A 16,482-nucleotide genomic window follows, 5' to 3' on the forward strand; every position below is an offset into this window, starting at 1 on the left:
ACTGTTAAATTCTTGAAAAAAGGTTTGGTAGTGTCACCTCTGAATCGTCTGCATATACTGACATTATTGTTTTATTTTTTATTTTTTATTTTAACCCTAATCCCTTGAATATCTAGATTGTTACGAATATCTGTAGTTACTAGTACATATAATGGAGGGGATAAGGGACATCCTTGTCATGCTCTGTTTAAAATCATTATGGGATCTGAAAAAGTTCAATGTATACATACTCTGGCTTTCAGGTTATGATAAAGGGCCATCATTTTCTGTAGAAGCCAAGGGCCTATTCCACCCTGTCAAATGCCTTTTCGGAATCTATTGAGAGAAGACAGGATGGAATGGACTGTTTCTGAGCATATTCCTTTAATGTAAGAGTCTTAAATGTATTGTCTCTAGCCTCCAGACCCATTGTAAAACATACTTTATCCAAATGAATGTGCTTGTAAAATAGATGCGATTTATACACAGTTTACCATTAAAAGGGATGGTTCACCTTTACAAAAAACCTGCCTGTGCAGGTAAGGGATGTTTGTAGATTAAATGGACTGTGCAGCTCTGACTAAAGATGATTAATACCCTTGCTATAGGTGCAGGCCATTTACAAACTTTATAAAGCCAGACTGGAATACTCCCAGGACGTTGCTAAGTGAGGCCTAGTCATCACTGCTCACCTCCACCATCCCAGGAGTGAGCTCTTTCCCTGATTCAAACCCCCTCACATGCTCTTTCTCTCTGATGGAGGAGGTGAGCAGCAATGACTAGGCCTCTCTTAGCAATGTCCTCTGAGTATTCCAGTTGGGCTTCATAAAGTATGTAAATGGAGTACACATTTATTCAACTTTAGTCAGAGCTATAGTTTGTATTTATTTACAGATTTCCCTTATCTGCATAGGCAATTTTGTGGTAAAGGTGAACTATGCCTTTAAGGGAAATTTTGGCTTGACTAAATAAATAAGGTTTTTTGTTACATGTATTTGTTTTAAGATGTGAAAATAACCTTGTATAAATAGGCTTATCTGTGCGCCACAGTAAAACAAAATAATAATAATCTGCTTTAACTGGAAGGGGTTAATACTGGACAATGTAAAAAACGCCTATAAGTTAAAAACATAGTTACACGAATACGTAAAGCTCAATGGCAATACGGGTTCATGATATGGTTCCCTTCTTAACAAAGTCCTTAAACGTTGTGTTTTGTCACAGGTCAAAGAATTTTGATGCTGGAGAGATATACAGGAAGGCGTGGGGGAACAAAGATGATGACGACGTTGTCTCCAAGCAACCACGACAGGCCAACAATGGACAGCAGCAGAGCGCATCAGGGCAGGGTGGTCCATACGTAAAGAGGTAATGTTCTCTCTTCCTCTCTTTTTGTGATTGATTGAACTCAGGCATGTGTCTTCTTATTCTCCATTGAGGGATACAGTACGTTAGTCAGGTTATACTGCTGCTTACAGGAGAAATCGGAGAGTTGGTGCCCAGCTAACCTATAAATCACTGAGAAAGCACTAAGATGTTCATAAAATTCCTCAGTTCATAAGTAGTATTGGTAGACATTAACCGATGTTCATGGATGTCCTTCGGTGATCTCGCTGCCCGGGCAGCATGCTCTGTGATCATTGAGTCCTTCAGACTTGGCTGATCACAGATCAGGGTAAAGGGCCGATCACAACGGCCCTTTACCATGTGTGATCCGCTGTCGGCTGATCACAGGATGTAAATGCAAGCCGGTTATCGGAAGAGAAGATGATGTAATTGGGACCTCCTGTTCAGGACAAGTCGTGCAGGTTCCATTAGACGGTGTATATTGTTTGGCTTTACATTATAACACTTCCAGTGGATCCCAATCTTTCAGTAATTGACACTGGAACCGACGCATTGTTAGAAATATCTAAGTCTGGCCCTGGACACAGCCCAGGCCATGGTGTTTCTTTCACAGAAGACACATCGATCTCTTAGATTCTATCTGTCCAGTCATGGAGTTGTCAGACTTTTGCTTGAGACGCAAGGAGTGTTGGTAGCCTCCTTCCAGACGATCCCATTAGTCATCACCTGACAGGACAGTCCAGTCCTTGGACAGACCGCTCTATTTTGCTGGACTCAGGTATAGGGCATTCTAGGGATCCTCATTGCTCTGGATTGGGTGGCTAGGACAGACCACCATTCAAGTTCATTGTCTCTGGAATAAGGTTCCGTCCTTTCCTGTCAAGGCGCACTTTACTAGACCTGCGAGTACTTCTAGGTCTTGTCAGCAACAGTAAATTTTTCCTAATTTGCAAGGCTACCATTTTTATTTTTCAGTTCTTGTTTTCGAAGTACTGGCAGGAGTATTTTTCCACCTTGTGTGATGTTGCTTTTTAGGCATCATGCACACAGGGCATTCTAATCTTGTGTGTTGTTTTTGTTTTTTCTCCTGCCTCTAAACAGCCCTCAATGTTGGCCTGTGTCTGTGTTGCATGCATTTTATAGAGGCGGGGCATGTGGAGGGCAGAATAAACCCACTGCCAGTGTGTTTAGGAGCAGAAGTGTTTTGGCAGAATAATATCTAACGTACCTAAACATGTGAAACCGTGTGCAAGTGCTAGGTGCATCAACCACTTGGGCTTTCATTCAATGGCCAAAATAATTTAATTTACTAGCCAATGAAATGAATAAATGCTCCAATATTTGACACTCCTAAACGCGCTTGCAAAAACGCAGCTTCTTCTGTCGGTAAGACGAGCTGGACAAATGCTGGCGGTTGTCCCCTGAGCTGCAGACAGTCCCAAGTTCTGTTTTCTTGAGTTTGTTAGCTTTTGTTGCTATGTTGCCCACCCCACTGTTGGACTGCTTTTGAACATCCTGATGGTCTAATAAATGTCTATACCAGAATTTCTGTGTTGTGGATAAAAAAAATTCTTACAAAAAATAAATTTTCAGCTTGAGTAACCAATAAGGCTTCTTTCAGTTTGGTATCTCTAGTGTAACCTCAAAGCACCCAATACCTGTCTCCTTGATTCTGGTAGGATAACAAATGATGCCCGAGAAGATGAGATGGATGAAAATCTACAGCAGGTCGGGAGCATCTTGGGAAATCTCAAGTCTATGGCTTTAGATATGGGTAATGAGCTTGATTCCCAGAACAAACAAATTGACCGGATTAATGACAAGGTAAGAGTCTTCTGTGCTGCACTGTTTGGTAATGTTTTCAGCTTTTGCACAAAGGCTTAAAGGGGTTGAAAAGCTTTTTTTTTTTTCCTAAATAGCTTCCTTTGCCTTAGTGCAGTCCTCCTTCACTTACCTCATCCTTCGATTTTTGCTTTTAAATGTCCTTATTTCTCCTGAGAAATCCTCACTTCCTGTTCTTCTGTCTGTAACTCCACACAGTAATGCAACACTTTCTCCCTGGTGTGGAGTGTCATGCTCGTCCCCTCCCTTGGACTACAGGAGAGTCAGGACGCTTTCTACGTTGCAGATAAAGGAGCTGTGTTAGTGGGTGTCCTGACTCTCCTGTAGTCCAAGGCAGGGGGCGAGCACGACACTCCACACCAGGGAGAAAGCCTTGCATTACTGTGTGTAGTTACAGACAGAAGAACAGGAAGTGAGGATTTCTCAGGAGAAATAAGGACATTTAAAAGCAAAAATCGAAGGATGAGGTAAGTGAAGGAGGACTGCACTAAGGTAAAGGAAGCTATTTAGGAAAAATAAATTGTACCGTTACAACCCGTTTAACTGTTAGATTTAGTTTGTATGCAGTATTGATATTCTTGTATTGCAAAGCAAAACAATAATGGTTGTAGTAAAGGAAAACTTTAATATACTGTAAACACGCATTCTTTATTTTACAAAAAAAGTAGAACTATAGCCTGGATCAAGGGTAGGCAGCTCTTGACAATGCCAAAAACAAGGAAGACTTACACCAGGAGGGTGTTCGGCTCACAGCACCAGGGCTGCTGATAGGGGGGGACCACCAGCCCTCCTGTAGGGGGCCCCGGCACACAGAGGGGCCCAGAGAGCAGAAGAATCGATGGAGAACCATGCCCTCCAAGTCCCTCACCCAGGTTTCTCCCACTCTCCCTCCCACCGGCTTTTAGCTGCTGGGTGAGAGACATGGAAGGAATCATGGGGCCCCTTACAGCCTACCTATCCTAACAGCGGCCATGCACAACGCTGCTCTCTCCATAGATTGACCATAGCAAACCAAAAAGCTATGCGTGACATGAATATGGCTTCAAATTCTACATCTAAATACAGCAATTGATAAATAATGTGAACTACTTAGTGGGTAGCCCAACACCTAGACACACAACCACTACACTAGGAGGAGTGCTGCTGTAATCAGTGAGAGGGAACTCTACCTGTGAAGATAAAAGCAAGGGAAGGGAGAAAACGGTGCAGACCTCGGGTGTAGTAAAAAGATCAATGATATACGATTACCTGGGCTTTTATTGGATTTATCTGAATGAAGCCTGCTGCTATCAGATATCTTCTTCTCTTGTGTTTATTTCCCTTCTGATGGCGATGCACTGTGAAAACAATCATAGCGGCTGTTCGAATAACGGTGATGAAGGGAAAAAAAAAAATTAAAGGGAAAGTGTAAAAATGTAAATAAAATAAACAATTTGAAAATAATAATTAAAGTGCCCCGTCACCTCGTGCTCGCAAGCAAAAATGAACAAATACGTAGATCGTCTGCATATGTAAAATACATTCAAAACCACACATGTGAGGTATCGCCCCGATCGTTTGGTGAATAATTCTAGCACAAGACCTCCTCTGTAACTCTAAACTGATAACCTGTAAAAAATGTTTAAAGCGTTGCCTATGGAGATTTTTTTAGTGCTGAAGATTGGCGCCTTTCCATGAGTGCGCGCAATTTTACTCTGTGTAACATCTTTCACTTTATACAAAATAATTGGGCAAACTTAAATTTTTTATTTATTTTTTTAAATCGTGAGGTTCCCCCCCCCCAAAGAAATTGCTTTTTAAAAAATGCTTTTACTGTTAAAAAAAAAAAAATGCTATGCAAATAACGTGTGACACACAAAAAAATTCCAATGCCTGCCATTTTATTCCCTAGGGTCTATATATATATATATATATATATATATAATCTATCAATGTGTATATGTATATTACTAGGAAAAATCTCCTGTCAGCTGGCCACACAGTGATCCAGACACTGTGGCTGCTCATCCAGCCTTTCCTTGTGACTGTGTTGGGTGGGCTCTTTCTCGTAGATTACGTTATGCACTTTCTCACATTTTTATTTTGTGAGTATAGAACATGTTGTATTTAATAAAGTTCTTTGATCTTTTTTACTACACCAGAGGTCTGCGCTGTTTTCTCACTTGCCTAGCTTTTGCAGACTTACCTCTGTGCTTGCCCTTCTCTAGCACGGACAGCCATGCAATCATTCTTGGACATAATCTATAATTGCAAAAATGTTCGAACTTTCTTATTTTAATGAGACTGCAAAATTAATGGGGGTTTTGCGAGCATGTTGATTGGCTAATGCTCATGAGAAAAGTTTTACTATTTTAAAGGCAGAAGGTTTTTATCTTAATGCATTCGATGCATTAAGATAAAAAGCCTTCTGTGTGTAGCAGCCCCCCTAATACTTACCAGAGCCCCATCTCTATCCAGCGATGTCCAGGAGTGGCTCGGGACTCTCCCTGATTGGCTGAGACACCGCAGTGGCGCCAATGGTTCTCACTGCTGTCAATAACGAATAGTTGGCCAATCAAAAGGGAGGGGGTGGGGCCAAACTGCAGCTGCATGTCTGAATGGATACAAGGAGCTGCGGCTCGGGTGCCACTATAGCAAGCTGCTTGCTGTGGGGGCATTCAACAGGAAGGAAGGGCCAGGAGTTCCAGCCAGGGACCTGAGAAGAGAAGGAACCCGGGCTGCTCTGTGCAAAACCACTACACAGAGCAGGCAAGTATAAAATATTCATTATTTTATTATATTAAAAAAAAGACTTTACAATCACTTTAGGCTCACTTTAGCAAGTTTGAGTGCTGACTGCTGTACTTTCTGAGGTATCCACGTCTCTCCCAGCCTGACTCATCCCCAGCAGATCATGGGCACTCTCTGGAGAAAACTGAATCCTATCATTATGCTGCTGTCATGGACAACCTTTGTCTGAATATGGAATTTGTGTACAGTGTATCTGGGCAAAAAAACAACAAACGCATAGGCAGTACATCTCTGCGACATAAGCACATGGTTTGTCCCATTAACCCTTTACTACCTACACTTGCATCCCCTTAAAAAGCTCTGAATGCCAGTGGGGTGGGAAAGATCAGCTGATCACATGATCACTGTGATTGGCTATCAGTGGTTACATGATCAGGAGTCTGTCCAGTTGGCTACCAGCTATTAGTGGGGATCCAGAGCGGTCTTTCATAGCTTGATCATCGGCCACCCAGGGTAACATATGTGCAGGCATTAAAGCCCACCTTTATCGCTGCACATACGTCTTATGTGGCTGCAGATACTATTTTTAAATGTGAACAAAATGCAGTCTGTTCCTTGTAGCACTCGTGGAATGTAAATGTGGTGCTTTAAAGTAGAACTAAAGGAAAAAAAATGTTTTCAGTATTGGATAGTGGAGAGGGATAAGAACCCCTGTCAGTTTTTATTGTTGTCCATACTAGGACTAGTACTCTCTATTTGTCCTGTTTACCATTACAGTAAAAACCTTGGCTTGTGAGCATAATTCGTTCCAGAAACCTGCTTGTACTCCAAAGCACTTGTATATCAAAGCAAATTTCCCCATAAGAAATAATGCAAACTGAAATGATTTGTTCCACAACTATTTATTTAGAAGTCCTTTTAGTTTATAGTCCATATACAAATATTATAGCAATGTGATAGGTTGTGTAACCATAAAATGCCCATCCACAAATGGCAGCCTCCACAAGGGGATTAGAAGCAAAATCCAGCAGGAGCTACAGAGTATAAAAAAGAGAAGAGAGGCGCCTCTAAGTGTAGCAATATGGTTACAGTTAATGAAGGTCCAACATTTAGCAACTCACATGGTTGATGATTAAAAAGTACATCAAAGTATGCAGGGATCTGGGGTAAAGCTGTCCAGAGACCATCCCCCGCACCGCCGGCTCTCATCAATGTCAGTCTGCAATAGTGACCAGGAAGACTACCCTGCAGTAGAGTGATCTGAAAACGAGGATTGAAGCGCTCATGGAGCGCATAGTGGAAGGGCTGACTTTGATGACGGTGAGGGAGATAGTCTATGTGGACAGCTTTACCCCGGATGTCTGCATACTTGGATGTGCCTGTTTTAATCATCAACCATGTTGGTTGCTAAATGTTGTACCTTCAATAAATGTAACTGTATTGCTACACTTGGAGGAGCCTCTTTTATTCTCAGTTGTGACATGACGCTACTCTTATATTAAGACCGCTTGTATATCAAGTCAAAATGTATTTAGAAGTTTTGCTCGTCTTGTGAACGCTCTCTGACCAAGGTTTTGTTGCATTACTTGCAGTAAAATCCCAAATTTTGGGTTGTCTCCAGAAAAGTAATAGAGGGGAAATCTTCCAATTGGGACACTATTTCTGATGACCTGGAGGTCCCCCAAGAGTTCCCCTTAATTTGAAGGGATTTCCTCTCACTTCCTGTTATGGGACAGGAGGTAAAGGGAAATCTCAGCAATGGGTCACAGCTGAAAAAAAATGACGGGGTGTTAACCCTTTTTTATTGTATCCAAAATGGGAACAAAAAGTTTTTTTCCTATAGTTTTGCTAGCCTTTATTACAATTGAAGCTTGTAGTTCATTAATAATGTGTTGTGTGTTTTTTTTTTTTTATTACAGGCAATTTCTAATAAAGACCACATTGATGAAGCCAACAAGAAAGCTAAGAAACTTATTGAATAAAGAAAGCGACAGGAAGTCTTCCCCTCTGGGACCCGGCGAATGTAAACTGTAATGTACTTCAGTAAAGGGTTTTATAGGAGAAATGGGCATGAGAATCAATCCTGATGCTGTGTCCTGTTTATTGTATCCTCACCAAGGGTCCTGTCACCTCTTAAGCCATCATGGAGAAAAGTAGATATTTTCCCATTTTTGCAAGCAATAAATGCTGTTCAACAGTCCTTTGTTCTCACACAAATGACAACTTTCCTAATGTAAATACCCATGTCTTCCCTTTTTAATTTAGCTGCTCTAGGTTTTATCTAGGCTGTACGAAGGATCCTGATTCAGTGTTCATGCACATTGCAGTGCATATACATTTCGTTCCCTGATGATGACTATTGTTTTGGATAGAAGGTTTTAGGGGAGGCATCCACTTGGGAATCAATCCTGATGCTGTGTCCTGTTTGTTATATCCTCATGAGGGGACCTGTCTTAAGTTATCATAGAACAAAGTATGTGCTGTTGTTTTATCATTTTTGCAAGCATTGGACACTGTTCAACTGTTTTTTGTTTTTAAAACCTACTTTACAACTTTCAACCGTTAAATACCTGTGACTTCTCTTTTAACTTGTCTCTTATCTAGGCTGTAAAGAGGATCCCGAATCTGTTTTCATGCACTTATCAGTGCGTATATTTTTCTCAACAGCTTGGTCCTTGGAAATGCCTATTCTGGGATATTAATGATAAGTCAGGGGTTGACCAAAATCCTTAAAGGAGGATGTGGTGGGCTTATTAGTCATGTGCAATTATACAGAAGTTTGTTCGATATGCCATTATCCAAAGAGAGTCCTGCCTATTTGTTTTTAGTGTCTGCATTTCCTCATATACATGGTTTTCATCAAAGCTTCATGTACTCTTTGAACTCCAAAAAGTGTTGCTAAACCCAGAACCTGCATTTACTATATTTGGCCTCCCACAGTAAAAAGAACATGGGAATGCAATTATTTTAGTAAATATAAACTGCTAAATATCTTTTCTCGTGAGCAGTATATATCAGTTCCCGGTAAAGCTTGTAGGAGGAGTTTTCATAACTGCACTGAGCTGTCCTATCAGGATCAAGCACACCTGACCCTCTGTCTGGACAGTGCTGATTGACCCTGTGCTGATCACATGCACCCTTTCAAGAAAAAAACTCCTCCTATTAATACACACCAAACTGAGCATGTGCAGCCTAACTCCAAAGACTCTCTTATCCGGACATGTTCATGGAGTCAGTGGAAGAAGAGGGGAGGATCTGTGCATACAAGATCAAGCAGCCTTTACACAATGCAAAGGATTAACCCCTTAGGTTCCACCGTGAGTAGAACAAGCATGCTTTTCTGAATATACATGTTGTACTTTAACTCGTAGCAACTATGCAGTTATCCTCTTTCATGGCTCTGCGCTTAACTGAGGGTTAAAATTTGATTGGTTACAGTTGGTTACCACCAACAATGGTGGTTTTTAGTACACCGGACTGCTTTAGCAGTGCCTATTTGGAACTTTACATGAATTCCTTATTGCTGTATGCATACTGCCCCTGCCATGTTCCTATTGGCCAATGAGAGTAAACTGATAGGATGTGTCAAAACTTGCTCTTTATAGCACCCATGGTACAGAAATGAAATTTGTGCATGTATTACTCGGTCCCTGCATTGTACTTCTGAAACCAGGGTAGTGCCTATATGGTATTGACAGATGTGCTGTCGCAGTAAATAAGCCTTAAAGTGGAATTCTAACCATGCTTACAATTGTCCACCTCCTGCTACCTATCCTGTCTAACCTGTGTAAAAAAAAAAAGTGTATTTTTAGTCCGGCCACGTGATCCCAGGCCAGTGAGTTTTGACTGCAGGGAAGAGAAGGGAATCTTGGGAGCAGTGATGTAATGCAGTGGTCATCAACCCTGTCCTGCAGGGCCCACTAACAGGCCAGGTTTTATGTATTGCCTTGGGGAGATGCAGTCTAGAATACTGCAATCACTGAGGAGCAAATTATATCAGCTGTGATGTATTTCAGTTATCTTGCAAACCTGGCCTGTTAGTGGGCCCTGCAGGACAAGGTTGATGACCACTGATGTAACCCATAGGCTTCTAGGTCCCGGGTCATTGTCTATACTCCCTCTTCTATCCTGCAGCTGACGTTCCCTGACACACACACAAGGGAGGTGGAGCTGCAGTATGACCAAAGCGGACTAAATGTAGGCAAGTATACACATTTTTTACACACACAGGATAAGGTAGCAGGAGGGGGAAGGGAAACATTTATAAGCATAGTTACATTGGAATTCTACTTTGTATGTTAAACTTGCATTGTTATTTTCTTTTTTTCTCCTTGAATATATAATATATGTATGAGAACTTTTTTATTATAAATCTCTTCAGGGAGCGATGCCATTCTCCTTCCTAAGAAAAATATTTGGAATGTCATTATTGTGTCTACCATGTTGCAGAATGTAGCCGCCTGTAACAAAAAGCTTTGTGGCAAATTTTTTAACATCTTTCAGCCAGTATTTTGTTTTTGAGGGTAGGAGAATGGAAACTGGATGACCCATGGCCCGACGGTCACTATGCAAGGAGAGCATTCAGGGCTTTTCTATAAAACATCTTAACTGAATGTCTCTGTGGTTATCAGTTCAATTACAACTCTTCCAGTTTAAGTTGGAGAATGAAGAATATGGTTGCTAATGGCAACTCAGAGTTCCTTGGTAGTGTTGGTGGTCCTCTCTTATATGGAAATATACAGGTTTAGGTTTTTTTTAACATCAAAGGGGGGCAATTGTGTGAAAAATAATCTTGCTCCCTTATAAATAGTAAGGGTACAATATGTCTTGGCTGAGGAACCATTGCTTTGAATTTACCAAGGGAGTGATCATATCACTAAACCCCTAGGCCAGCCGTTCTTAAACTCAACCCTTTGAAACATTTTCAGGTCTCCAGGAACCGCTGCTAAAATACATTCATTGGGATAAAATAGACCCTTGCATGTTGGTCAGTGGAGATGCCCGCCTTACAGTGGTTGTCAGAATGCCACCCTTACAAACCGCTAATAAGGTGTTGTGATGCTAGCTCTGCCAAGTGGCGTTGGACTCAGATCTATGAAGGCTGATGGGAGGTGAACCTGCCACAGATAAAGGAACCCCTAGCAACCTCTGCAGGAACCCTAGGGTTCCATGGACATGTGGTTGAGAATGGCTGGCCTCGATATTTTATCATGTGACAGCTCGTCATGAGCTCTCAGAGCAGTAAGGCATTGTATGTCTTGTGCGATTTGAGTTTAAAGGGAGGGTAATCTTGTAATTGGAGGTCTACTTTAAACTGGTGATTTCACTATGTAATTCAGTGACGGGTGGAGAGGTAAGCCTAATGTGTAAATGGGAACATTCGCTGTCCATCTACTTCGATTCATTTAGTGGAGCTGCCCTTTAGGACATCATCTTGCCTAACAGGCTGTGGAAATATTCATCCTAAAGCGAGAATGTAAAGTCAATATTGGCTTTTGAAATCATATCGGAACAACTCGGGGCTCTTAACATATTAGAACAAAAAATCTTGTTTAAAAGATGTATATATGAAAAGCAATTTAGGTTACTATGCAGTCATTTTTATCTTTCTCAGGAACCTGTCAGGAAATTACTAACCCAAAGAGAAGTGTAGGTCAGGGCTTGTTACTATCACTTTATCATTCCCCAGTCTCATACATTGAAAGCAGGAGGCATACAGCCAATAGGATTAAAATCTGCCTAATAGACATAAAATGATAAAAAATAAAACCGTCTGAACTCCATTGTGTCACAGCAGTAGCTACATAACTGCTGGGTGAAGATCTCATGGAGTTTGTGGATTAAAACTGGAGAAGAGAAAATTGGTGCAGATTTATAAAAGAGAATTGCTCGGAATTTTATTTCTCCTTAGTGTGAGCAGTAAAATCTGGTGCTTGTGGCTCCAATGTTTTCTAGTTTCTCTTCTCATGAATTGGCCCATTATCGAAATATAGATATTGTTTCTTTATCAAGCATTCTGTACATGAAAAGCCATTCTAATCTATAAGGCCCATTTGACACTCGTGGAGTCCGCTTGCTCAGCAGGGGAACTGTCTGCTGATCCCCACTGAGCAGGCGGGTGACTGGTCCATGTACGCTCCGCTGATGCAGAGCTGACACACAAACAGCCCGCTGTCTTCTAAATGCTTTCTGTTTCCATCCAACTGTCATCCGATCCTCCAGACATTTGGGGAATACATTCCCATCCGTCTGTATTTAGTGGACAGGATTGGTTGTCAAATGTCCTTTGATAAAGAGCATTGGATGGTCTGATCAGGTCCACTTGAAAACTTAAGGTGGACCCAATTGGTCCATCTGCGTGAAAGGGGCCTGAGCCCAGGAGGGTTTTTTTAAGAGAAGATCTGGCCAAACAGAGGAATGAAAATATGTGACTTTTTTTTTTTTTTTTTTTTTTTTTTTTTTACACTCAAGAACAAAGAATGTATGACAGTTTGTTCTCCATTTCATTGAATGTATCTTGAGATGTGTTCTAAAATATGCATTTGTGCACATTCTAAATATATTCTATTTTTGTAGTTGCCAAGTATCTTGGTCCACCCAAAATGATAAGTAGAGCCTGGTAGTTTAGGTTGGCCTCTGGCTTCTTGCATCTTTTGGATACTCGTAACTGTGAAATCTCCTTCCATAATCCCTGACATTGTTCCCTCCCACTTTTGGTGTAGGGCACGTCTTCACCAACGGAACACATGAGCAAAGACGTGATCAGGTATTTTTAAACATTGTAGCATCTTTCAGAAATGGAAATATCAGTTTTGAGTGGATGGGTTGGCCAATTTCTACATTTTTTTTTTTTTTTTTTTTTTTTAAGTAAATTTCTAATTTAGTAATTTACTGCACTCGCCTTCCTCTGGAGTATTGACGGCTGTGCAAGTCTTTATCTAAAATCGGCTGATTTTTTTTTTGAGAATTCGCTTCCATTGCTATGACAACACTGATCATAGCTGATTTTAAATGAGGGCTCCAACTTTACAGCCTTTGGATCGGTCAGACGTTGACTTTACCTCTTTGTTAATCCTTTGGAAAGTATTGTTGGATTAATACCTATCCCTTGAAATGAATCGCATAGAATGTATTGTAATCATACCAAATGTAAGCCTTTATTTTCCAACATTGAAAAGAGCAGTGATATGCATGAACACACATATATTTGTTTGTTCTAAATACTCGGCTTCTAATGTTCTAGTTTAGCAGGACAGCACATTATTGGCATTTTAACTTGTTATATTCAGTAGATCCTTATGTTTATCTAAATGCCTTATTAGCAAAATGTAAAGCTGAAACACCTTTTGCTGTAGGGCTCCCCCTGCTCAGCAAGGGTTAATTGTTTTGGAGTAACATAAAAAGTACCGTAACTGTACTTCCTTACCCCCCCCCCCCCCCCCGATGCATGACCGGTCCCCAAACTGGCTTTTCTCTTTGCCAAGATGTTGGTCACAGGTACTCTGAAGTCATCACATACTGTGAAGGACAAGGGGTCCTGCATTGTAAGTGAGGATGTCGGGGGCCTGCTGGAGACCCCAAGTCTCGAAGTAGAGCGCCAACTGCTGGGGAAGGGAGATCGATGCATTTTTCTGTTCCCTTATATTAAATGAGTCTTGCAGTGCTGAGGACATCCCGTTGCAAGGGTCGTTTTGAGCGTTCTGTATAGTCAGGCTGTTTGTGTTACTGAAGGTCCTAGTGCTTTATGTACTTTACACTAGCACCGTGGCGACCTGTGAGCCTTATGTGCAGAATAACCGCCTCCAATCTAAAACTGGGAATCGTGTATTGATCCAGCAGCTCTGTCACTTTGTGCCTTTTTATTCCTACAGAGTTGGGTAAAAATATTTTGTATATAATCTTTTTTTTAAGTTCTCAAACTGTGAAGGTCATTTTGAATAGTCTAAAGGCCATATATGAGAGTATAAATGTTTTGCCTTAAATTTTTCATTGAATTGATGTCTTTGATTTATAAAGGTATTTCAGGGCTTTGACATTTCTCTTGTAAAAAAAAAAGTCAACTTTTGGACCCGCTTACCATATCAAATATTGAAGCAGAATTGTAACTCTTTTCTCTAACTGTACACTAGTTTTGATCTATATTTTGTAATAAAGATCTAGGATGAATATGACTTATTTTATTCAAATGGAAATGTTTTTTTTAAATGTTAACCTTCCAATAAAGTGGCTGCAGTTATCCTGTTTTTTTGTCATTTGAGACTTTCATTTCCTGCACTGAAGGTGTTATGTCCTTTTTGTCACACTTCAGTCATTGAGGAGTGCTGGGAGCAATGATCTAAATTGGGAAATTGGCCCTTAATGAAATAAAGCCTCCTACAATAGTGTGAAGTCTCTGACGGAAGATGTAATTCTCTGACATCTGACCTGCTATGTTTCTATGAATGTGATTCACCCCTCTGAAACAGGTGTTTGTGCAATACATTTCTTGTATATTCTCTAAAGGAGATTGTAGGGCCAGCTTAAAACTCATCTCTGGGGGAAAGTTTGTGCTTAAACACCTTAAAGCGGAGTTCCGGCCACAATTTCACTTTTTAAATATAAATACCCCTGTAATACACAAGCTTAATGTATTCTAGTAAAGTTAGTCTGTAAACTAAGGTCCGTTTTGTTAGGTTGTTACAGCATTTAGACACTTTATAAAATAGAAATTGACTGGGGCCATCTTAAGTGTGGGCATCATGAAGCTAGACTGTATGACTTCCTGTATTTCAGCCTTGCAGATCTCGCACATGCTCAGTGCTGCACAAGCAGTGTAATAGGTTTCAGATCAGGTTTCAGCACCTGTACTGTCCAAGTCACATGATTCTTCGAGACTGGGGAGTGCACAGACTCCTGGAAAGTTACACCCACTACATTCCCAGGAGTCTGTGCGGTGTAGGTTAGGAAGCTTGAGCACCTAAGTACAGGAAGAGGGAAGATTAACTATTCTGCCTAGCAACAACACTTTAAGAAAAAAATAATTTTTTTTTAGATGCCTTCAAAGGACTAATGACATTTTTTTAAAACTACTGATGTAATGTTATATTTATGGGTGGAACTCCACTTTAAGCCTAACTCCCAGGTTACATTTACACTTTTAATAGTTAATTTTTGGCCATTAGTCGGGAAGGATGTGCTGGAGCTGGGGAGAGTCTAGAGAAGGGCAACAAAATTAATAAGGGGCATGGAGGACCTCAATTACATAGGACTACCAGCACTAAATGTATTCTCGCTTGAGTGGCGATATGATGGCAATATACAAATATCGCAATGGTGATCCTAGCGTAGGTAGCAATCTATTCATTCTCAGGGAGTGTAGAAAGACACAGGGGACACTCAATGAGATTGGAGGAGAAGCAGTTTAACCTTAACCTGTTGGTGCAGAGCGCACGCAAATATGCGGCCTCCCAGCAGTCATGCCTTGGCACGGGTGCATATTTGTGTGCAGTAGTGCTGTGCCGAGAGCGCGCTCCCAGCATCTAATGGGAATCTCAGATTGCTGCTTGCTTTCGGTTTTCCAATCGTGCGCCAGCAAATTACGGCGGTCACATGGCCATAAGCCCCACTTTCCCATATTCTTAAGTCCTTAAAAGGCCAGTGGGAGCCAGCCCCAAGGGGTTAAGCTGCATAGGGTTTTTTTTTTCACTGTCAGCGATAAGCTTGAGGAACTCTCTGCCACAATTGGTGGTGTCAGTGGAAAGAATTGTGACTGCATCTTGGTGAACACAATATACAGAAATATGGGTAATGATTAGGGTTGTCCCGATACCACTTTTTTAGGACTAAGTACAAGTACCGATACTTTTTTTTCAAGTAGTCGCCGATACCGAATACCGATACTTTTTTTTAATGTCATGTGACCGTTTTCAAACCACAATACAGACCAAAGATATTTTCTTTAGAATTATGAAGAACTGGTACATCATGGTGTGGGGCTGTTTTTTAGCATACGGTACTGGAAAACTACATATCGTTAAAGGAGTGATCACTGTCAGTGCAGCTCATCGGTGCCAGTGCCCAAAAGTGCAGCTAGCCAGTGCCACCTATCAGTGCAGATCAGTGCCCATTAGTGCATCAGTGCAGGGAGGCAGCTTATTAGTGCATCTCATCAGAGCCACCCAATCAATGCCAGTGCCACCTATCAGTGCCATCCAATTTGTGTTCGATGTCACAAAAAAAAAAAAAAAAAAAGTATTCTATTTTGGTATCGGGAGTATTTGCGCGAGTACGAGTACTAGCGCAAATACTCGGTACTGGTATCGGTATCTGGACAACCCTAGTAATGATTATTGACATTGATACACAGGTTGGACTAGGGTTGCACCAATATCACTTTTTTAAAACTGAGTACAAGTACAGATCCTTTTTTTTTTTTTTTTTTTTTTTTGTGTGACAGTGGCACTAGTATGCAACATTTATGACGCATTTCCTGTGTTAAACCATATACAATTTGATAATTTATATAGTGATCATTGTGCATAAGATAATACTTGATGCAAATGTGATTCGATATAATGAAAATTAAAGTGACTGATGCATAAACCA

The 16,482-nt window shown here is 40.9% G+C and overlaps 1 protein-coding gene across 2 annotated transcripts in view; it reads left to right on the forward strand.

The window, feature by feature from the left end:
* The window catches only part of SNAP23 (synaptosome associated protein 23), a 64,258-nt gene extending 55,563 nt beyond the window's left edge, over positions 1-8,695 (forward strand). The window contains exons 6-8 of one of the 2 annotated variants that reach the window (XM_040331926.1): positions 1,204-1,347; positions 3,006-3,150; positions 7,818-8,695. In XM_040331926.1, coding sequence (XP_040187860.1) covers positions 1,204-1,347; positions 3,006-3,150; positions 7,818-7,880 — 352 coding nt within the window. In that variant the 3' untranslated portion in view covers positions 7,881-8,695. The remainder of the gene's footprint in view (positions 1-1,203; positions 1,348-3,005; positions 3,151-7,817) is intronic. The other variant, XM_040331925.1, reaches the window with a different exon arrangement.
* The last annotated feature ends 7,787 nt before the right edge of the window (positions 8,696-16,482 follow it).

This window comes from Rana temporaria, chromosome 13 (genome assembly GCF_905171775.1).
Source record: "Rana temporaria chromosome 13, aRanTem1.1, whole genome shotgun sequence".
In the NCBI taxonomy this organism is placed as follows: Eukaryota; Metazoa; Chordata; class Amphibia; order Anura; family Ranidae; genus Rana; species Rana temporaria.